Source organism: Centruroides vittatus, unplaced genomic scaffold (assembly GCF_030686945.1).
Source record: "Centruroides vittatus isolate TY-2023 unplaced genomic scaffold, ASM3068694v2 contig_329, whole genome shotgun sequence".
Classification (NCBI taxonomy): Eukaryota; Metazoa; Arthropoda; class Arachnida; order Scorpiones; family Buthidae; genus Centruroides; species Centruroides vittatus.
Window position 1 is genome coordinate 1,399,764 of NW_027122113.1, and position 23,706 is coordinate 1,423,469.

A 23,706-nucleotide genomic window follows, 5' to 3' on the forward strand; every position below is an offset into this window, starting at 1 on the left:
CGATAAAACATACCAAGTGTGTTTAAGAATCTATTATAAACCATTCTAATTTTACATCATATGTTTTACTGTAAAATTATTTCTTAATGGTAATACTGTATCTATTATGATAGTAATAATTTATTATCATATGTATAAAAATGCAAACTACATGTTTAAATAAACTTTATTTATATTAATTAAAAATTTCAAAAATTACACTTTATAAGAAATTTCTATTTGTCTTAAGTTTCAATAATGGCAGAATTTCCAGTTTTGAAAATAATGTTGAATCAAAAGGCAACAAAAGGTTAAATTAATGTATGCCAATTAAAAATAATTCAATTATTTCTTTATAAACTATTTGATATAATATGTCACATTAAAAATAATAGAATATTTAACAATTTAGCATAAAGTAATTTAAAAATGAGTACATAATAACCAATCATCATGTCGTTTAAAAGTGGCAAATTTCACTCCATCGAAGTCAGGTGGAAAGAGCACCACCCACAATCATTCTAGGAAAGTGAACTCTGACCCTAAGACTGAACACACAGTATTTTTTTTTTTGTTAAATAAAATTTGTAATCTAATTTTGTAAATTTGGGAGTGCTTTGAATATGACGTTAAAACAGGGTTTTATGTTGTTACAAGTGGGTTTTTTAACATTATCTAGTAGAGTAAAGTTGTGGGACCGATAAAAATTTGATGTTATATTAGAGTTGTCGTTACATCTGATGATGTTATAATCGGGTTAAACTGTATATTAAAGCAAATTGTTCACTTCAACAACTCTAGTTTGCCAACTGATCAGAGTACTACAACAAGCCAAGTGGTGTTGCACAGTATACTTCAGTAACACAATGGTGTGTTACTGAAGTTTGCCTTTAAGTAGCACTACTTGCTGAAGTTTGATCAGTGCAATGATTTGCACACTATGACAAAAGTCCGGTCTTTTTTTTGAACAGACCTTGTAAATAAAATGTCTGTTCATCTCACATATTTAAACATACAGGAAAAATATTTAGACCAAAAAATAATTTGCAGCCTAGCTACAGTGAACAGCAACAGATCTGCAGTTTAAACAGGTATGATACCTTTAAACTTTTATATTATTATCTTTGTATTTATTTTTTTTACAATTTTAATTTGAAAAATATTGTTAATTCTACAGGTAAAATTTGTCCTTGATAGTACTATACAGTTCTAAATTATTTACACTCTCAGAGGAAAGCTTTTATATTTATTTATAATCCTATTTTCCATAATTTGATGTTAAAACTGAAAAATTAAATAATTCATATCACTTACTTTTTGGAAGCTTTCAATTCTTTTCCATTTAGATCCCATTGCACTTCAGGAGGTGGCTCACCTCCAAAATTAATTTCAAATTTTATCATTTGTCCTTTCTTAAGAACAAGATTTTTTACTTCATCACCTATTATATATGGCTTGACTAAAAAAAAAATTACATTATATTAGCTTCTGACATTATTTATTTTAAAAATTACATAATTCTAGAATGACATATGACAAAAAAAGATTATATTAGTATTTAGTTCAGAACATATAGGAGTATTCAGCATTTTTATTCTGGTTTATTCTAATTAAAAGAAAAAATATTTATTCAAAAATTGTGTTCTTCAGCTATGTTGCTAATTTCTTAATTACAATATGAATTAAACTTAAATTTTAATTTAGTTAAATGGAATGTGTTAAAAACATAATAATTGTAGCATGCTTTCTCCAAACAACAATTTCTATTGATTATGTATCTATTTGAATCATTTTCCAATTACTTGGAAAATGATTCAAATAGATACATAATCAAATGATTGCCTTAAATAATCGGGCTATAAATCTGCTAGTTTAATGATTAATACTAAGTAATTTGCTACTAGAGATAGACGTTAGGTGCTATTTCTTATCTAAATTAATAATTATAATTTTAATAATGTATTAAATAATTTAGAATTATCTGGAAGAATAGAACTGGCCAGGATAGGGCTTAAACTGGGGAACTACTCTAAACTTCTTTTGGAGAATTCATGTGCTGTACATTCTCTTATTCACCTCCAATATTAACATGCATTTTGGCCACTGCCTTTCCTTGCCTGGAGGTAAAGAGCTTTATTTTTCCTTACTTTCTTTTAAATTAATAGGCTTCATTATTGTCTAAAGTTAATTTTCCCTGAAAAGAAGTTTTATTTGATAATATCATTATAATTTATGCTATTAGTAAATGGCATAAATTATAAACTTAATAAATGGCCATTGGATTCATTCCAGTTAACTATCATAGTAGTAACAATAGAATCTTAATGGAGACTATTCCTAGTTACTCTGTTAGAGAAGAAAAAATTAAAATTCAAGTTTTAGCACTGTTCATTCTTATAATCCTTGTTAGCTGACAGCCATCTAAGAGAGTAACTGTTATCACCATTGTTTAGAAACTTAATTTAAACAAAGAAAAGATATTGAACAGTAACACAATGCCAAACGGAATGTGATAGCAATCAAATTAGGTAGGAATAATTGTTATTAATATGAAATAAAATCAGACACTGTCTCATTTCTAGTAGCAAACAACTATAATCCTATTAATTAATCCTTAATCCTTTTCATATGTTTAAACTCAAAAAATTGTTAGATAATGTTAATTATACCTATCATCACCATCGTAATCTAGCAATTTTTGTGTCTAAACATACCAAAAGTATTCAAAATTTAAAATATTAATATTTTCAATGTTGAATATTGTTATTATGCTTAATGCTGAATACTAAATTACATCATATAGAATTCTCTATTCATTTATATAATGTTACACAAATTTTAAAAGGATTAAAACATTTTTTAATTTGAACATCTTAAAATATTATAATATTTACCAAATCTGGCTTTAGCAATCACTGGCTTGCTAGGTTCACTTGGTTCACCAGGTCCAGCTTTATTAATAGCTCTAACTCTAAATTCATATTGTACACCTTCTTTTAAGCCATCTACTCTTCCTTTAGTTTTATCTGCAGGAATTTCCTGTAAAACATTATTTTCATCAAAAAATGATAAATAGAAATTTTTACAGAATAAATTACAACATGGAAAAGGGAATAAATTGAATATTTTATCATCAATTATAAATCACAGCAATGGCATTACAATTATTTATTAATTAAGCATTAAAGATTTATCTACATTTTTAAATTGATTTATGATATTTATACATTTATTCATTTTTTTAAACTTTATATATATTTGTAAATTTGTGTCCTTTGTATTGTTATCCATTTTTTTATAAATTGTATTTTAAGATAATTTTTAATTTTTATATTTTTAAAGGAAAGTTAATTGTTTTTTTGGGGAGATATTTCTTGCTTATGTCTTACCTTTGAAATCATCAATAAAGAATAAAAAGAAGGTAAAGCATCTAGGTAAAGCATTTACAATATACACAGTGACAAAACGTATATTTATTTACTTGTAGTGTTTGATTGATATGATCATTATTCAAAGCAAGATTATTTTTATTGGTATAATTTGCTAAAAATAATGAAGATATAAAATTAATCTAAAATAAAAAGTTCTGATATGAGGATAATACTTATCTCTAATGTATCCTTTTCTTGTTTATAAATTGATTTCAGTGTAGCTTAAGCTAGCCCCTGAAAACTCCAGCAATTTTAGTTCTTATTTAGCTGAATATCAAGCTTGTGATTGAAGTTTATAAATAATAAACACAATGAATAAAATTCAATTGTGTTTATTACAACTGTATTTCAATTTTTATAGGTTAGAATTAACTTAATTATAATATATATTACTTTCCTGGCTCTGTTATATATAACAGATGGAAAGTATGACAATCAGTCAAAAATGATCACCATGATTTTTACATTTTTGGTCCCAAGACCTTGAAACGTTGAGAAATATAAAAAAATTTGGAGGTTTTTGCTATATGTATGGATGTTAGTGTATCTGTGAACATGTGTATGTATGTGTCTGTGTGGCAGGATTTTGTTCATTCTCTTTGAAGCTTAATAACTCATGTGCTTTTTGTCAAAAATTTCTGAAATTTTGCAGGGAGGTTTGTGTATTAGGGGATTGATATTATTAAATTTTGGTGGTTAAAGGTCAATGGGGTGGGAACATAAAGGGAGGGTCATGTACCATGTAACTCAAGTAGGGTAGGATTTAATGACATTTTACTTCGATTCAAGAAGACGTAGTCTGTTCAAAAAATAATTTTTGGGTCCACCATTTATTTCTTAAAGCTTTTTGCCATTTTATAATAATTAAAAATATAAAAAAAGTTTTTAAAATAAAATATCATAACAGATGGTGCCACATGCAGTTTTAAATGTTACCAGGAAAGTTAAGCAACTCATTGCTAGATTGTTTTAATATGTTTTGACAAACATTTATCTGTAAAATGTTAAAACTTACTGGACCAGTAGTCCAATCCCTAGAAAATTTATCTTTATATTCTATTACATATCCAGTTATAGGAGCTCCACCATCAGATTCAGGAGGTGTCCATTTAAGGTCGACTCTATCTTTATCCCAATCAGTGGGTTCAACATTTCCTGGTTTGGTTGGCTCATCTAAAAATAAGTTGTTATTATTATTATTATTATTATTATTATATTGTAATGAATAAAAAATCAAAAAGTAATATTTAATTAATTTCAGAAATAATTGTCCATCTAACATTGCATGCATTATTCAATGGATATTATTCCTGAGATTAGCTGAAGATACACAACACAATTTTAATTTTAATATTCATGAGTAATAGCAATATCAATTTTATGAATTTCCACTATTTGCTTCAAATCACTATCAGTTTTAACCCTTATTCTCTATCAATAATAAAATTTATTTCATACATTAAATTTGCAGAAATTAATATTTTATTAAAATATTTAGTTTTTCTAAAATATTGCAATCTAATTAGTTTACTATTACTAAAAGAATTTTTTTTCTTAGTTTAAATTTATATTTTTGAGATGTATTAAACTTTACCATAAGGATCTTTTGCAAGAGTTGTTCTAGGTGCTACTAATGGTTCTGACACTCCTTTTTCGTTAACAGCTCTAACTCTAAATTTGTATTCCTTTTTGGCTATAAGATCTGTGCAATCATACTTTGTTGTTTCAGATTTTGCAACTTCTACCCATCCCCCTCTAGCACCTAAATCTTGTCTCTCAATAATATAATGCAGCAGAGGTAGTCCTCCAGTATCTTTTGGTGGATTCCAACTTAATTTGCATCTATCTTTATAAACATCAAACACTTCAAGTGGTCCTTCAGGTGGCTTAGGTACATCTATTAAAAAAATTAAATATATTTTAATGGAGAATTATATTTCATTAATTACATTTTTCTTTAATTTGTAAATATTTATTTATTGATTACCTAAAATGTCCACTTTAAGTTTACATTTTGCTTCTCCTTGAGAATTACTTAAACAGAATTCATATTCTCCAGTTGATTCTCTTACAGGTTTTCTGAGCGTAAGCATAACTTTATCAGGTTTTATGATTAATTCACAATCTTTATTAGTAAGAGCTTTGTCACCACGTAAAAGTTTAGCAACAACATTAGATGTCCTTTGACCCGTAACTAGAAAAAAACCATATAAATAGTTTTAATGATACAAATTATATATATCTTCTACAATGTAGTAAGTAATGCTTACTTGAATATGGAATTTCAATGAGCAATGGTTTACCAGCATCACCAACATAATCAAATTTGTCAAGTTTAATAACTGGTATTCTTTCAGCTAAAGAAAGAAAATAATTCAGATTTGATAAAATTATATTGGACATTAATTTAATATGTTAATTTATTAATAAATGTAATAAGATTGTAAACTATAGAAATCATAACTTTTATTACTGATAAGTAATAAATAATTATAAAATATGTGTTTACATAAAAACTTGATTAATAATTTAACAATAATATATGTAATTACAAATACAGTTTTATATTTTTTTTATTAATTTTAAATTTAAAGTAATTATTTACAATGATATGAAAAAATATAATTATTACAAAATTTATTGATTTTATAAATATAAAAGAAATAAACTTTTATTTTTTGTAGCAAATTAATTACAAATTTAGGGACTCTTTAACAACAAATTTAGAAGCAAACATAACTGATTGTAATTTTGTTTATGTAATCTGCATTTTAACATATTAAGCACCACAATAGAGGGGCATAAAATACCACACTGAGCCATGTTCCAATTCAGACAAATTATATCAAATGGCTATCATATGACAGCCATTTAATATAATTTTGTCTGATTTATATATTCATTTGTGTAATAACATGTAATCATTAAATGACAACAACATAATCTGTCTTATTACTTTGATTGGATATTATATTGAATATTTGTATATAACAGTATACAAATATTCAATCAAAATGGCATTAAATTATGTTATTCTATTTAATTATATATTTATTTATTATCTTTTAATCATATTATTGATTCTTTTGATAATTTCACATCTAATAGGAAAGTTATAATTAATAATCTATCTCAATATGTTAACTAGATTTTATTATTTTGGTTCACTCAGAGCTCTAAGTGAAACAAGACAAGAGAATTTTCATTTGTCTTTTTGCTATAGCCACTAAGATATAATCATCTCTACTTAAAATTTTTCAGTGGAAATATTTCCATAAAAATTTATACAAAATTTTATAAAGAAGATATGTATAGATAATCTGTCAATGAATTTATAATAATTACAATATAATACACTCATTACTATAAAAATTAGAACACCAAAAAGGAGTGGTCATATCGCTGAGAAACTTGGCATGCAGATAAGTCTCAAACAGATATGGAAATGATTAGAGTTATAGCATGATGGCTCATTGCATAATGCCAGCAGTAGGTGTTAAAGTGTGTCCCCTTGAACTATTAAAAGTGCACAAAAGCATCCTGTCTGTAGTTTACCTGTTGCAGAGGACACTGTATCACTAAAGATGTCTTTACATCTGTAAAATTCCTGTGAATCTTACTAAATGGTTAGAAAATAGTCCAATAATAGTGTCTGAGGAAGTAAATTGATACAAGGATTAGCACATTACACATTTATTTAACATACATCTTGTATAGCCAGAACAGAGCCAAGAAAAGAGCACTGCCTCGGTTTCACAGCTTATATATCGGGCAGCCTTGTCCTCGGGTGTTGCACTTGATGTGCCCTCTACAAGTCATGATAAGACACGACATGACATCACAATTGAAGGCCATATGAACAACTAATCAAGTAAACAAATAACATCACTACAAACCTGATATCTTATATAATTTCAAGCCAACCAATGATGTATGTCATCAGGATAGATTTATTAAGAGATGGTGCCTAACGCCTCCCACTAGTGCCAAACTGTTTTATAATTTATTAGTATTATAGCCATTATCTAACCCGATGACATACGGCATTGGTTGGTTTGTAGTTATATAAAGTATCAGGTTTGTAGTGATGTTATTTGTTTATATAAACTTTGCGGGGTTTGCGATGGCCGGTTGAGTGCCTTTGGAGTGTGTTTACTAGATGTGGACGCTTGATGCATCCCCAGCTGGCACCATAATAACTGACGATGATTGTAACATCATGTTATATATACTGGAAGATGAGATTGGAATGGAGGTCCGGGTAGCATAATTGGCAATGCATCTGCATGGTAAGCAGGAGTTTCGAGTTTGCGTCCCACTCTGGGCCAATTCTTTTCTTCCAGTAGTTCTAAATTATTTAATCAAAAATTATAATTACAGTGGAACCTCACTTAACAAGCACCTTGTATAGTGAGTATTTTGCATAACAAGCAAAAAAAATTGTATAAACATGACTCACTTAATGAGCGATGTTTCGCATAACGAGTGACAAGGAGAGGGGAAGTCCCAGATTATGTGCATGCTCCATCAGTCTGTGTTTAGCACTCGTTCCACTAGCATCTTAGTGTTGCTTGTAATCAAACATTTTTCCAAACTTGTGTCCACACATATTACATATAAACATCAACAATGCATCAATTAAATTTAATGACCAATTCCAAATTAAATTTTAAAAATGTCTAAATTAAAAATTAATTATTTATAATTATTCAATTTAATATGACATGGCAGAATAACTGCCTACCTCTAGGCAAATTAATTAAATTCTAATATTTATTTATAGCCTTTACATAGCCCAAGAATTTGGTATATCATTTTGTGTGTTTATCAGACATATTTCCTGTGATTTTTTTTGTTTTCTGCAAATTGAATTCGCATTCCAGGTAGGTTCATTCCATGCTAGAAGAAAAGATGATTATCATTCACGCTCCTTAACAATATATATTGTATAATTTTCTTTGAATAAACATTATACATAAAATATTTGAGTATTTTTTTTTGGCATGGAACGCATTATCGTATTTTATATTAATTTATATGAGAAAAACTGTTTCACCTAATGAGTATTTCACATTATGAGTAATATTCTGGAACAAATTATGCTCGTTAAGTGAGGTTCCTCTGTATTAAATTTATTAAGAGATGGCACCTAACGCCTCCCTCTAGTATCAAACTGTTTCATAATTTATTAGTATTATAGCCATTATCTAGCCCAATGACATATGGCATTAGTTGACTTGTAACTAATCAAGTAATTTGAGAGGGAAAGGATCATCAACTTAAGAGAAGCTGGATAGTCATCTTGCCAAATAGCCTGCCACCTAAACCATTCTGACAACACTGAGAGGAGGTATTGGGACCAGTGAATGAGAGAGAGCTCACACACATAGCACCCAGGCTCAGGACACCCTTGGCAGACCACTAGTCTTCTGAAGGGACCACTGGTCTTCTGACAAGCATGGACACAGTCAGTTGTCTGTCATCCAGACACAAGTGGCACCATCATTACAGGCCCATGTCTGTATGTATTATTTTGAGGCACCTGGGTGAGAAATATTTGTTATTGTAGCAGCCATTACATATGCTGTCATTGACAGCCACCCACCATTGCCTGTTTGGAGTAGTGTTACTCCCAACAGGATTGGATCACAATGAAATGGAACCAGATTGTCTACAACAATGAATCCAGATTCAGTTTGGCCAGTGACAACATTCATGTTCATGTCTGGAAGTCCCATGGTAAATACCTCAATCTTGTCTATGCTTTGGAGTGGCACACCACCCCCTCAGCTAGTGTGATAGTCTGGGGTGCCATCACATATAACAAGCAGTCACCTCTAACAGTGATCCAAGAGACTATGGCAGTTCAGTGGTATATTATATCATCCTGCAGCAACATGTGTTGAACATGTGTTGGCAGGATTCCCAAGATCCAGTTTCCAACAGGAAAATGCTTGATTGCACATAGCAAGAGTGTCACAGGACTGTCTCCATCACATTGCCACATGTCCCTGGTCTGCCCAGTTCCCTGATTTGTCACCATGTCTGGGATCATCTGGGATGCCAAGTTGGACAGCCTAGGAATTTGGCCAAATTAGAGGACCACTTGTAGCAACTGTAGACTGAGATGCCTCAGGACACCATATGGCACCTGTATGCTTCCATACCCACCTGTATTGCATTGTGTATTCATGCTAGAGGTGGCCCAACAGGATACTGGAACCTCCTTTCATTTGTAGTTTTTCCTGCAATAAATGATCTTTTTGCTTTCATTTTGTAATCACTTTTATATCACCATTACATTCACATATGTACAATTTTGTTTGATTCCGACAACTCCTCCTTGGTGCACCAATTTTTATGGCAATGTATTACTATTATTACAAATTCATTGTATTGTATCTCTTATAAAGTATGAGAAGAGAAGACTGGATACATTTGGGAAATCATCTACAGATCACAGTAAAAATATATAATTATAAATAAAACTATCAGAGTTTTTGAAGAAACAATCTACCAGTATATAATATATATATATCATAATTAATAACAAAAAGTAATTATGTACTGTACATAGTTATAATAAACTTTTGAAGTTGTAAAATTCATTCAAATTATCCTTGTATATCAATTAATATAATTATTAAATAATTATATCTCATATATTTAACATTTTATAAAATTAAAACTATTGATTTTTCAAATTCAAAAATAATTACCTTGTATAACTTCTAGTTTGCATTGTGTTGTTAGATCTTTACTTTCACACTTGTATTCACCAGCATCATCCAATTGGCAATTATTAATAATAAGTCGATGAAAACCTTTCTCCAATAATTTAATTGTAATTCTAAATAGAGAGATAAATAAATATATATAATATAATATATATAAATTTTAATTTTATAAAATAACCAATAAAATGTTATTAAATATAGGAGTATTTATACTAGCAGAGTAACAAAAGTAAACTTCAAAATAATTCTAATATAATGGTATTCAGGGTTGGCTTGATAAATGAGGTCATGAGGCAATCGCATCAAGTAACAAAATGAGTGGTCAAAAATAATCAAATGGAAGAAAAAAAATAAATAAAAATCAAACGAAGCCAAATACAATGAAATCCCTTAAATGTACATTACGGTTGTTTATAAATAGTTTGTACAAAAATGCCAGCACTACAAGTCTATTTGTAACCAATCTAAAAGCAAAGGTGGCAAAAATTGGTTTTACCTTAGGTGCAAGTTACCATTGAGCTGGTACTGATGATATTGATTATAGTTATTGATTAATAACTGTTTGAAAATTAGAGTAACACAATTTCACTTAAATTTTTTCACTCATATTACCAAATTCATATTCAAATATTTGACAATGCATGGGAACTCATATTTAGGAAATAAATAGTACCCTTGGATTCCATTTAATAAAAATGAAACTTTGAATTAGGTTATAATTAATAGAAAATATTGAAAAGACTTTAACCAGAATAAACAAAATAATGCAATCTTTAATGATTTGTCTTTAGAGTAATAAAATGAAGTACAGGTACTCCTCACTTTACAAATGAGTTCTGTTCTGGCGACTACGTCGTTAAGCGAATTGGTCAATAAGTGAGGAGCTTGCGCTGGGAATATAGGATCATTGTAAAATTATGCAACAAACTTCAAAATTTATTCATAAAAAAACTATTATAGTAAACGCAAACCTATTATAATACGCTTAGTGTGCATGTCACCATTTGCCACTGACTGACACTCAAGCTGAGAAAGGGGATTCCCCAAATTGCAGGTCAAAACTCGATTGGTCGTAAGTGCGAGTGGTCATTAAGCAGATAGGTCGTAAAGTGAGGAGTACCTGTATTTTCTGAAAATTAAATTTAGAATACAGTAGAGTGTCATTTATCCGAATCAACTGAGGACTGGGGTTGTTCGGATAACTTATTATTTGAATAATCGATTATGTATGAAAAAATATATTAACCTATCCCATGTTGAAATTTTTCTCTGTCACGTGTTGCTTCGTGTTGAATTTTTGTCGATGTTAAGCCTAACAAAAATTTTTATAATAATAATTGTGGCTATTGTATTGTTAAAAATTATTTCTTTATTTTGTACAAACAAAATAAATATATTGAAAAATATAAAAACAAAAAAAAATTTATACTTTAGAAGTTAATCTAGTATCAAAAACATTCAATTCAACACGACACAGTCCGACTGGAATGCTTTTGGTTGATCAGCTTTTCGATAAACGACGTTCTACTGTAATACTGTACTTGTACTGTATACCCAAAAATTCAAGATTTTTGTATTCTGCAGTGGGATCATTAGAATTAAAACATACTTTTTCAATTAAGTATTATTTCAAAATTTTAAACAAATCTTACTGGATAAATATACATTTAGTATATTTATCCAGTATTAATAAATGTATTAATAAATATACATTTAGTATATTTATTAATACATTTTTTTGTTATTTTTCTTGATTTTTATTACACTAACACTATATTGTTGGAGTTTTGTTAAATGGGGAGGTGGATATCTTTAGCAGTCAGACATTTCCTAATTGTGTAAAATAAATAAATATATAGTAACCAATTCCAACTGTGCTATTTCAAACAATATCAATCAATTGATATTTTTACCAGAGTAAAAGCACAATAAAAAATTATACTGTGAGAAAACATATGTAAATTAATGATAATTTTTCATAAAAGTTAAAAAACATTTAAACATCAAAGGAATATCAAATAAATCTGTTTCTTAAGAGTTTTTTTTATTCAAAGAAAAATATTATTGCATCAAAATTTAAAAAATGTTTCTTTGCTAAATACAAAATTCAGTTTTTTTATTAATTTAAAATAAAAATCACTTTGAATTTGAAATTAAGAATTTTATTGAAAACTGTCAAACTTATTATATATGATAGAAAAATGGGTTCAATGGTCCAAAAATATTTTACTTTAAATATAGAAATACCAAAAACAATCAAAAATAATCAAAATCAGCTATAAATGTTACCTGTCTGTTTGTTTCACTTTTACACCATCTTTAAACCACAATAAAGTAGCATTAGTATCTAACAGCTGACATTCCAATACTACTTCCTCCCTTTCAAGGACACTCATATCCATTAATTTCTTCATAAATTTATTGGCAGCTATTGAAATATTTAATTTAAATGAGCATTTATTGATTTAACAATATTTTATATAAAAAATGTTATAATAAATTGGAAATAAATAAATACATAATTTGAAATTATGAATAAATAAATGCATGTATAATTGTCAAATGATTTTGTGACTCTGATGAACTAAATATCTTTGCTATTAATAAGTGAATAAAAACCAATAAGGTGTACTTTAAAGATAATACTACATCATAAATAACAGCAATTATAAATTTAAAAAATTTTCTTAAGTGATGTTTTGATTTGCTAATTTCTTTCTCAAAACAATTCACTACAAATGAAAAATTTTATATGATGAAATAAGTAACACATACTTAAAGTAAACTGTCTTTAAAATAAACTGTATTTTCTATATTAAAATTATTTCATTGATTTTTTCATAAATATTAGCAAGGTTGCGGCCAAAGTTTTCATCTCTAAAACATGAATGTCGAATGTCGCTATCTTGTAAGTGGTGCTTGACATTCAACGTTCACGTTTTAGAGATGAAAACTTTGGCTGCAACCTTACTGATTAGTTGAAATCCAGCCTCTCTAATTATTATTGCTGCTTAAAGCTGTTATTTTCTGCTAAAAGAAATCTGTAATTTTGTTGTGTTGTTTGTTTAATCAAAGTTTTTTTCAATAAAATCCTGTACTATGACACAGAATTCAAGCAGGCCATCAGGCAAATCTTTCTGTTTAATTCCTTTTTGCATGTTATCTAATACATGCAAAAAAAATTACACAAAAACATTGTTTTTTCTTCTCATATATAGAAAACTGCTTTTGTTCTTTTTGTTTTTCTCCACTTTTTTTCATAAACTTAAAAGAAATATTATAGAATAATATCATCATAAATTAAACTATAACTAAGGATTAAAATTAATGTTGCCAGTTAAACTAGACATTATAAATAGTGTTGCCAGACTATTTGATAATATTCATAATTTACTAAAAATAAGGTGACCAACTTTTTTATAATGAAAAGGAGGACACATAAATTGAAGGAAAAAATATTGTAAATAAAAGAAACATTTTATTCATTGCAATAATAATACACTATAATAATCTCTACTCACTCACTATAAAATCTCTATCTCACTATAATAATCTCATGCGCAGTGGCGTAGCTAGCATGGGTGACACCCGGGGCGGATATCATGGTGTCACCCTTCTTAACTGTTTTATAAAACAGTATTGGATTATTGAATTGTAATATGCCCACACTTGAGCAAACTTGAACGCTATATCAAATAAGCGATATCGTCACATAGGTTTATATTGACTAGCGTGGATCCGTTGACCTTTTTTTTTTTTTGTTTAGTCATGGGTTGTTGAGTCGATCGAACTTTCTATGACTTAATGTTAAAGCACGTTATCAAGGTTTATTTTGAGACTTATTTGTCTTCAAATATCAAAAAGGAGGACATTTAGGAGGACAAAACTAACAAAAGGAGGACGGTTGGTCATCTTACTAAAAAGAATTATTTATGTATTTATAGACTGTCATAATGAAACTTTCCTTTTGTAATGGACAGACTTTTTATTATGTTAAACTGAAATTTTCATTATAATGGTATTTCTTAAACTGAAACATTTTTGAATTGAGCTGACTAGGAAATTGGCAAAGTATTCAAGGTAAATTCATTATACTAAAAATTCTGTTAAACTGACATTCATTATACTGACATTTCACTATATATGTGACTATATATATAACTATAATATACTGTAATTGTAAATTATAACTAAAATAAATTGAAATTGATTAATAAACAATATAGAATATATATTGATATCAGCTTTACTTTATTCCTAATTAATATAATTATATTATTATTATACACGTATATACATCATATAATTTAATACAGTATTAGTTCGTATTAATAATAGAGAACAATTTCTCTGTTTAGGGGGAATTTTACAAATTATTTAAAGGAATAGAACAAAAAATAATAAATTTAAAATTAAAGTTATAAACTACAAGTTAGTTCTTATTTTGTTTAAACATCAATTATATTTACAAATGTGGTAATTCATCTACTTTCCCACGACAACGGATGGTTGTATTAACATTAATTTTGATTTGACAAATAGTATCGTTCTGAAACTTTTACAAAATAATTGTAAATTTTATATAAATCCGTTTTATTAAGATTTTTCAGATTTGATTTAAATTCCAGTTTTGAATTAGTCTGACATATTTGGTTTATTTTATAATAGTTACGTAGTTTTAAAAGTTCTTTACAGCTTTGAACTAAGTGGAGTAGTGAAAATTCTTCAGATTTGCATAAAGGACAGTGATTTCTCGTTAGATCAATATATTTACCATCAATAAACACAGAATATTTATTTAAGCGGAGTTGAATTATTAGATGCTTCACGCTAAAAGTTATTGGTTGAAGCATATAGAGTTGCGAGGATGGAATTTGCAATAATTTAATATACCATGAGTGATAACTGCTTTGGTATAATAAATCTTGATCTCTTTTTATTGCTTGTGAAATTGCAGAATCTATCAAGAGGGAGTAGCCAACTTTCCAATCATTAATATTATCGTTGAACAATAATATTGATATACCAAAACTATTTAACATTTGATTCAATTTATATTGCCATAGTTGTTTGCATTTTTGATCTTTACTATGAGTAATATTTTGATGATGAAGATATGTTATTGTATTATCGTTTTTAAATTTAATTCTGTAGTAAAATTTAATTATACGTTTTAAAACAAAAGGAAAAAACCAAATTCTATTTACTTCATGTCTCAGAGCGTAACCTGGAATTGTTCTTTCCAGTTGAAATAGTTTGCGTAAATAATAAACGTAAAGAATTTCTAATTTGTATATATAGTCTAAACTCCATATTGGGCTTGCATAATAAATTATTGGCACAATTGTTGAATTAAATAGTTTAATATGAATTTTCAAGTTAGTAGTTCTTAACCTAGAACATAGAAATAACAAATTATCAATGGCTTGTTTTGCTTTTATTTTTATTTTGTTAAAATGTGCCTTAAAGGATAAATTCCACTCGAACCTAACTCCCAAATAATCTATTTCGTTTACCGTTTGTAAAAGGGTATTTTCATGGTATATTTTAGTGTTGTTTTCAGATATCTTACAGTTGTTGCGAAATATGATTATTTTCGTTTTAGAAGGATTTATTGTTAAATATAATGATTGTAGAAATTTATTAAGTTGATTTATTTTCCTTTGTAGTGAAATTTTTGTTGGCGCTAGGAGCACAAGGTCGTCCGCAAAAAGAATATAATGATAAGTTCTATTTCCTATTGTAATTCCATCGGTTGGTTCAGTAAATAAACGATCAATACCAATAAGATAAAAGTTAAATAGATATGGAGATAAAGGATCACCTTGGAGAACTCCACGAAATAAATGTAAATTTTGAAAGATATTGTTACCTTGTTTTATCCTGATAGTATAATCCAGATACAGTTTTGAAATATAGAATATATATTTATATATAAACTACATAAATCATTCAAAAAAAAAAAAAAAAAAAAAAATATCAGAATCCTGATTCTTGGTCATAAATTACATGATCAACAACTATCCCCTAACATTCCCTAACAGAAAAAACATTAAGTTTGAGCATAAATAATCAAGTAAATTCTATACTACAGTTAATATTTTAGAATTATTTGTTTGCTGTCAATACAATCATTTGGTCATATTTCAATATGTTCAAACTTTATTTGATAACATTCAATTATTTATTAGTAATAATTAAATGTGATCAAATAAAGCTAATTATTAAAATGTTAGTTAAAAACGTTAATTATAAATATAATTCGAATTTTATTACAATTTAAACCATCAATTTCTGAAGAAAATATAAAGACTTACGTTCAACAATTATTTCACATTTTGTAACATCAGCATTAGTTTTACAACTGTATTCTCCTTCATCTGTTAACTGTACATTTTTTATAATTAATCTACGCCTTCTTCCTTCAGAAATTATCTCATATCTATTGTCAAGTAAAATAATGAATTATTAGATAATAATTGTAAGCAATATTACAATAAAATTAATTAAGTTCTCTAAATTTTAAAAATCTTTAAATTCAATCTGTGCTATTTCAAACAATATCAATTGATGTATTTTCTTAGCACAATGTTGCCGTTGAGAACATATCACACAGGGAACACTATTTTTGAAAACATCCAAAGAATATTGACACCATATAATATCATTTTAGCACCCACTTTAAACAATAAAATCAATAATTCCTTAAAATCAAACTAACAGTAAAGGTTAATTCCTTAGAACAAACTAATAGTAACCCAGACAATTTATTAAATAATAATCTAGTTTACAGCTTTGCTTATACGTATAGTCTCAAGCACTATTACGTAGGTGAGACAAGCAGAACATTAAAAATCCACATAAAAGAACATATTAGAGCCATGAAGTATAATTATATCCCACCCATTGCCACCCATTGCAACAAAACTGACTGCGAGATATCACTCGACAGCATCAAAATCCTTAAGAAAGAAAAAAATAAATATTATCAAAAGAAAATTTTATGAACATATTGAAATAATTAAAATTAAAGAAACACACAGAATGAACCTAAATACAGGCACTGTCATAAATGTCATCTGGCAGCCATTCTTAAGTAGCAAAACCCATTAAGATGTTCTAACACCCTCCCTCTATCATACCCCACTGTGCTGATCACACCAAACTTCCAGTGTATGTTACTAAGTTACTCACTTCATTTTAACCTCTCATATCGTGTCTATGTTCTCTGTACATCTCATCAGAATTATTTCACAGCAAACCCTACAGGTATTCTGTTATTATTTTTTTTAAAATTCTACCTCTTAATATATACTTAATTTCAGATTTAAGTTCCCCCCTTTTTATTTTAGCACATGTTATACTATCCTAATATGTATATAAGTGGAGCCAAAGACTTTTGGCTCCTTTTTTCATTTTTGAACTATGAGTATACCTTCCTATGAGTCATGTCAGTTTAACTGTCACTATCTCAGGTAATTAAATTTTATTGTATAAACCATTGTACACGTATCCTCATTTTTCAATACATTCTGTAAATTTATAAACCTGTGTTCAATTTGCTGATAAATATGTAAATATGTAATAATAGAACTGAAGAGGGGTGTTAAGCCCGAAATGCATGTCCTTTCACATCAATAAACCAACCTTTTACTCTGAAAGTGTTCCCTGTGTGATATGTTCTCAATGGCAACATTGTGCTAAGAAAATACATATAATAGAGAACAACAAGCAACCAAGATTTAATATCAATTGATATTTTTACCAGAGTAAAAACATAAAAAAATTATACTGTGAGAAAACATATATAAATTAATGATAATTTTTCATAAAAGTTAAAAAACACCAAAGGAATATCAAAGAAATCTGTTTCTTAAGAGTTTTTTTTTTATTTAAACACATTTAAATTGCTTAGTGATTCTCATATAAAAAACTTAGTTAGAGGTGATAGTGTTAAAAGAATAACATTAATTCAGAAATTTTTAAGCATTTCAATTTATCTACAAGTAGTTTATAAAAACAAATAATTCAAAAGTTTAATTAATATTTATGGATACTCAGTTTCAATGTATTATTTAAATTAAATCTTTATTCTTAATAATAAGATAAAAGTATAACCGTTTTCCTGCAGTAATTGGTTTGTCTCCTTTATACCAAGTAACTTTTCCTTCCCATTCATTTACATCACATTCAAGAGTCAGGGTATCTTTCTCAGGTATCTTCATACTCTTCAATGGTCTAGTAAATGTAAACTGTTGAACTAAAAATATAAATTAAAAAATTATTAATATATAAAATAAAATTTCTTATAAATATTTTCCTTTAAAAACAATGTGAAATAATTATACCTGTAACAGATACTTTACAAACACAGAATTCTTCGTCATTTATTTTGCACATATATTCTCCTGTATCTGATTCTACAGCTTCCAATATTTTTAAGTATTTTTTACCAAGTCCATCACAGATTAATGTTATTCTGTCTGATGACTAATAATAAAACATTTTATTTATTACACTGTTTCTGAAATATAATTATTTAAAATTTATTACATATTATAATGTTACCTCTATTTTTTGTTTATCTTTATACCATTTAACAGGTGCTTTTGCAGTATTAACTAAAACTTCTAATACAGCTTCCTTTGTAGTGAAAAAGTCATCTTTAGCTGGTAATTTTTTAATGAATTTGTAGACAGGATCAGGTTCTTAAAAAATAAAAAAATTAATGATTTTAAAATAACTTATAAGAGTAATATAACGGTTTTACACTCATGAAACCATTTAAGTATATTACTTAAATCATTTTAATAATATTCTATTAAGCTGTCTGAGTTTAGCTTTCATCAAAGTTCAGATGATGCATTTGAAGATGAAGCTTAAAAATGTCAAAAATGGTTATGTAACATTACATTAAGACTACTTCAGTTAATTAAAAATACTTTTTTATTTGGTTTTTTAAAATTTCAGTTTGAAAACAATAATAATAAATTTTAAAAATCATTTGACGATCATCTTTCAATTAATACTAACTTGTATAATTTTATAATTTTACAAGTTAGTATTAATTGAAAGATGATCATCTCATATAGAAAATTATCAACTGCCAAACATATTAAACCACCCTTTAAAAATATTGATTTTGTAGTTTAGATTGCATATAACTATTTTCAGTTATGTTTTACAAATTTCCTTTATTTTTCTCAAAATTCAATATTTATTTAATAAAAAAAATTTCACATAATAGAATTTTAATGTGTTTTAACATTGGAAAAAACTTAAATGTATGAGAGAAAAATTTTAGACCAGCAAAATTCCTTGACAAAAAATTAGGCTAAACTTGTTTAAAATTTTGTGGGACCATCTACGGCTTTTATTAAAACTGCAATTCATTTTGGCATTTGATCTACACGATAGTGACATCCATTTGATGTAATTTTATTCCCAACATCTGTTTATAGCCAATTCATATAGTCCCAATATTGTTTTGTAACAACTATTCCTTAACTGTTTTGCTTTGGTGACAAGAAATATTGTCATCTGGAAAAAATCATTTACTGTTTCTAAATATTTCTTCAATAGACGGAATCAAAAAGTAATTTAAAATATATTGATACACATCACTGTTTACTACTGTAAACAGTGATGTGTATCAAGTACCATTGCAAATGCAAACTCCACTTGCTGACATACAGCCCCAAGTCATTATGCTGAGTGGAAATTGACATTTGACTTTAGGCCTGCTTTGTGAAACTTTTCTTCTGATTGCCTCCACGTTTTTGTGTCAATGTTGTCACAATATCCCAAACAAATCTTTCATGTAAGAAAACTACCTGCTTCCAGTCATCAGGTTTCAGTCTTTATATTTTTTGGCCCAATTTAGTCACAGTTTCATCTGTTTGGTATAATCATTGGTTTAGTTTTTACTTTTCTGGAAAGGTAACCCATAGAAGTCAAAAGTCTAATAACAATTCTTGAAGATACTTGGACTCCAAATTTCTCCCATTCTTTTGCAAATTCTCTGGGAGGTTTTGTCTTCTAATTTTGATGATTTTCTAGGTCTGCCAGAACAATGTTGATTTTTGACACATCCAGATAACTTAAATTTTCTAACAATGTTTTGAACTCCAGTTTTACTTACATTTAGTAGTGTTGCAATTCTTTTTTAGACATGTTTTGTTTGATTAATGATATTACTTGAAGTTTTAAATCATTTTCCAGCTCCTTATTATGACCCATGATGCTGTTGTATACTTGCAGTTTATGAAGTTAAATGGTTTACTTCTGGTTTCACTAGTGCTCTGAACATGTTAGAACATTTCAGATTTATTCTATGAATAATTAACAAATTTTATTGTGAAATATTTTTAGATATACTTCATATGGTCTAATACTTTTGTCAAGGAATTTTGCTGATCTAAAGTTTTTGTCTCACATATGCAATGACTTAATTTTTTTTCTGATGTTAAAACATTAAAATTCTATTATGTAAATTTTTCTGTTAAATAAATATTGAATTTTAAGAAAAAAATACAGGAAATTTGTAAAACATAACTGAATATAGTTATATACAATCAAAACTACAAAATCAATATTTTTGAAGGGCAGTTTAATACTTTTGGTAGGATGTTGTACAAATTTGGATGTCTTATGATCTCTATCTGCAGCTATTTAGTATACATATAGTCTACAGTATAAAAATGTATAACTATCACAGGTAGTAATAATGTGTCAATAAGAATACCTAAAACGTTAACATGTACTAAATTTTTCTTTAAAAAACTTTCTTAAACATGAATAAAAATTTAATATACACATAATTATTATATAATTTTTATTAGGAACACAAAAAAGCAAGAGAATAGAATATTAACATTGGATGATCTGCTGAATTGTTGGGCTATAATTAGATTAAGTTAATAATTAGATATGAATGAACTCGTGTAGAGATAGGTACGAGTAGTTAAGTTGCCATCTTGTAATAATTTTAATAATTAAAATAAATTAATTTTATTTTTCAATCATTAATATAAATTCAAATCATTCCATAGATTAATACATGTAGAAACCTAAAATAAAACTTCTGCAAATTTTAGGAGTTTTATCAGGGCTGTGAAATTGGAGTTGGAGTTGTGGAGTTTTAGTATTTTAGTCGGAGTTGGAGTCAGAGTCATCAGAAATCTGCTGACCGACTCCTTTTTACTTCCCAACTTATGTATATAAAATGGAAAAATATTGGAATCATGTCAAATTTGACCCTCTGAATTTTTTGCAAATCTACATGTTTGGAAACCTTCTGAACCCAAAAAATGTCAAATAAAAGGGGAAACTTTGTGTGTGTGTGTGCTGGCATCTAATCTGTTTAATTTCTTTATTCTCTGTTCTGAAATATTAAATAATATCTCAAAATGGGTAAAGTTTAAGAAACAAAATTTGGCACAGTAACTTGTGTATAAAGGGGCATTAATGCTATTAAAGTTTGGTTCTTTATTAAAGATAGGCAGGATGGAGACAGAAGGAGTCATGTGTCATATCTCCAGTGTGGTCGGACTTAATGAATATTTTACTCATTATTAACATTCACAATTTATTTTTATACAACTTGTCTCTATCCTCAAAATTAAGCTTTCTGTCATTTTATAATAGTACAGTAGAACCCGTTAAGATGTTCTCACCTGAGATGTTAGAATGTGTTTGGGGGGGGCACGATTCAGTTCAACCACTTTGAAGCTTAATAACTCCTGTGTTAAACCATCCAACTCAGATTTAAAACCACCACAAAAGTTATTAGGCTTCAAACAGGGTGAATAAAACTGTGCCCCATACACAGTCTAACATCCATACATACAGAAAAAAAACTGAATCTTTTGCATATCTTGACATTTCAAGGTGTCCCGAGTCCAAAAATGTAAAATCTTGGGAAGGTCATTTTTTGACCAATTGCTACACTTTCTCTCTGTTGTATATAACAGCCAGAAAAGTAAAAATTATCGAATACATATTTATATATTGACTGTGTCATTACTTAGAGAAATCTTTTAACTTTGGAATAAAAACGTTTCTACATTCTATCTTTATTAGAATTCTATTTATTGAATCTTTTAGTCTGAGGTCACGTGATGACATCAGAATTCCGGGCCTATTTTGGTAACAGGTCCACCCCCAGTCGGAGTCAGTAGATTTTTACATGACTCCACAACCCTGGTTTCAATTTTATTTTATATAGATCTATATTATGTTTCTTAATTTTAAGATTCACAATAAGTTTGAAATTGAATTTTAAGATTTTTTTTATTGGGGAAAAATGTTTAAAAATTTTGTTAAGTGTTGCTAATTAACAACAGATTAGAAGAATGAAAATGCCACAAAAGAGATAGTATTTGGTAGCTCAATTTCTATGCTGTTCTTCATAAAAACTAACTATTTATTTTAATGTAGCTTGATAATGTTATCTCAAAAGCATTTTATCGTGAGATGGTCATAACCTGGGGTATGACCATCTCACGATAAAACAAACCACAGATGTGACTATCATATATCTGTACTCCTACCATAATCCAACTTAGCTATCCTCATCGATATGATGCTTCATCCATTCCGAGTACTGCCACCTGCCTGGTTTTTGTATTGTGTGTCTGAGTGTCCAGTTGAAGACCAAAATGTCTGGGTTTTAAGAAAATTTGGCTAATTGTCAATAATTAATTATTTTATATAATGTAAGAATAATGGACAATTGTGGGTGCTAATCTCATAATTTGTAAAATATAATGTAGATGATATTGAAACTTCTGATATGATAACTATTCAAGTTGTTCAACTGGGGAGGAGACTGAATTTAGAAATTGATGTGGCAGATATTGAAATCCACTAATTGAAATCCTCAAGAAAAAGTTAGCAAATTAACGGAGACACTACATAAAGATAATATTCTAAGGATGACTGATGAAGACACAGATGATACAACAACAGTCAAAACATTGGAAATTAAAGGGCTGCATTAATTTTAAAGAAAAAGGAAAAACTTTTTCAATTATTAGAAGAAGAAAATCCTGATGAACTTAGGAAGGCCACATTAAGAACGGAAATTGAGAAAGAAATGACATGCCATTAAACATTAAGCAATGAAAAGAAGAAAGTGCTGTCCAGTTAAAGTTAGTTTTTTTAAAAAAAGTTGCCATTAAAATAAAATATGTAATTGTGTCTTCTATAAATATGCAAAGTTATGTAAATCTATTATAAAATACATATATGTAAGTTATGTAGAACTGCAGCACTAATGGTCTTGTAAATTAATGTGTATCTTGCATGTTCCATTTTTCTTTTTTTGTATCGGGTTGTGTACCCAATTTAATATAGTTTCTGTTTTGTGCTGGGACATCACGTTTTAATGTGGTGTATATTATGTACATGTACTTGCTGATTGGGTGAGGATCGTACCATGTATTGATGACGTACTATCTAATGGTGGGGAGTATAAATTCAGAGGTTCACTGTGAAAAAAGATCTTTTTCCGTTGGGTCAACTGCCGAAAACATCTGCTACGAGTAGAAGAAAGAGTG

At 28.1% G+C, this 23,706-nt stretch overlaps 1 protein-coding gene across 1 annotated transcript in view; it reads right to left on the bottom strand.

Annotated features, from left to right (window-relative positions):
• LOC136973742 (twitchin-like) overlaps positions 1 to 23,706 on the bottom strand; it is a 245,808-nt gene that overhangs the window by 78,133 nt on the left and 143,969 nt on the right. Inside the window, 12 exon segments of the mRNA XM_067268488.1 lie at positions 1,294 to 1,438; positions 2,874 to 3,018; positions 4,426 to 4,583; positions 5,005 to 5,307; positions 5,398 to 5,604; positions 5,681 to 5,767; positions 10,130 to 10,260; positions 12,437 to 12,575; positions 16,465 to 16,589; positions 18,266 to 18,407; positions 18,496 to 18,637; positions 18,716 to 18,855. Coding sequence (XP_067124589.1) covers positions 1,294 to 1,438; positions 2,874 to 3,018; positions 4,426 to 4,583; positions 5,005 to 5,307; positions 5,398 to 5,604; positions 5,681 to 5,767; positions 10,130 to 10,260; positions 12,437 to 12,575; positions 16,465 to 16,589; positions 18,266 to 18,407; positions 18,496 to 18,637; positions 18,716 to 18,855 — 1,864 coding nt within the window.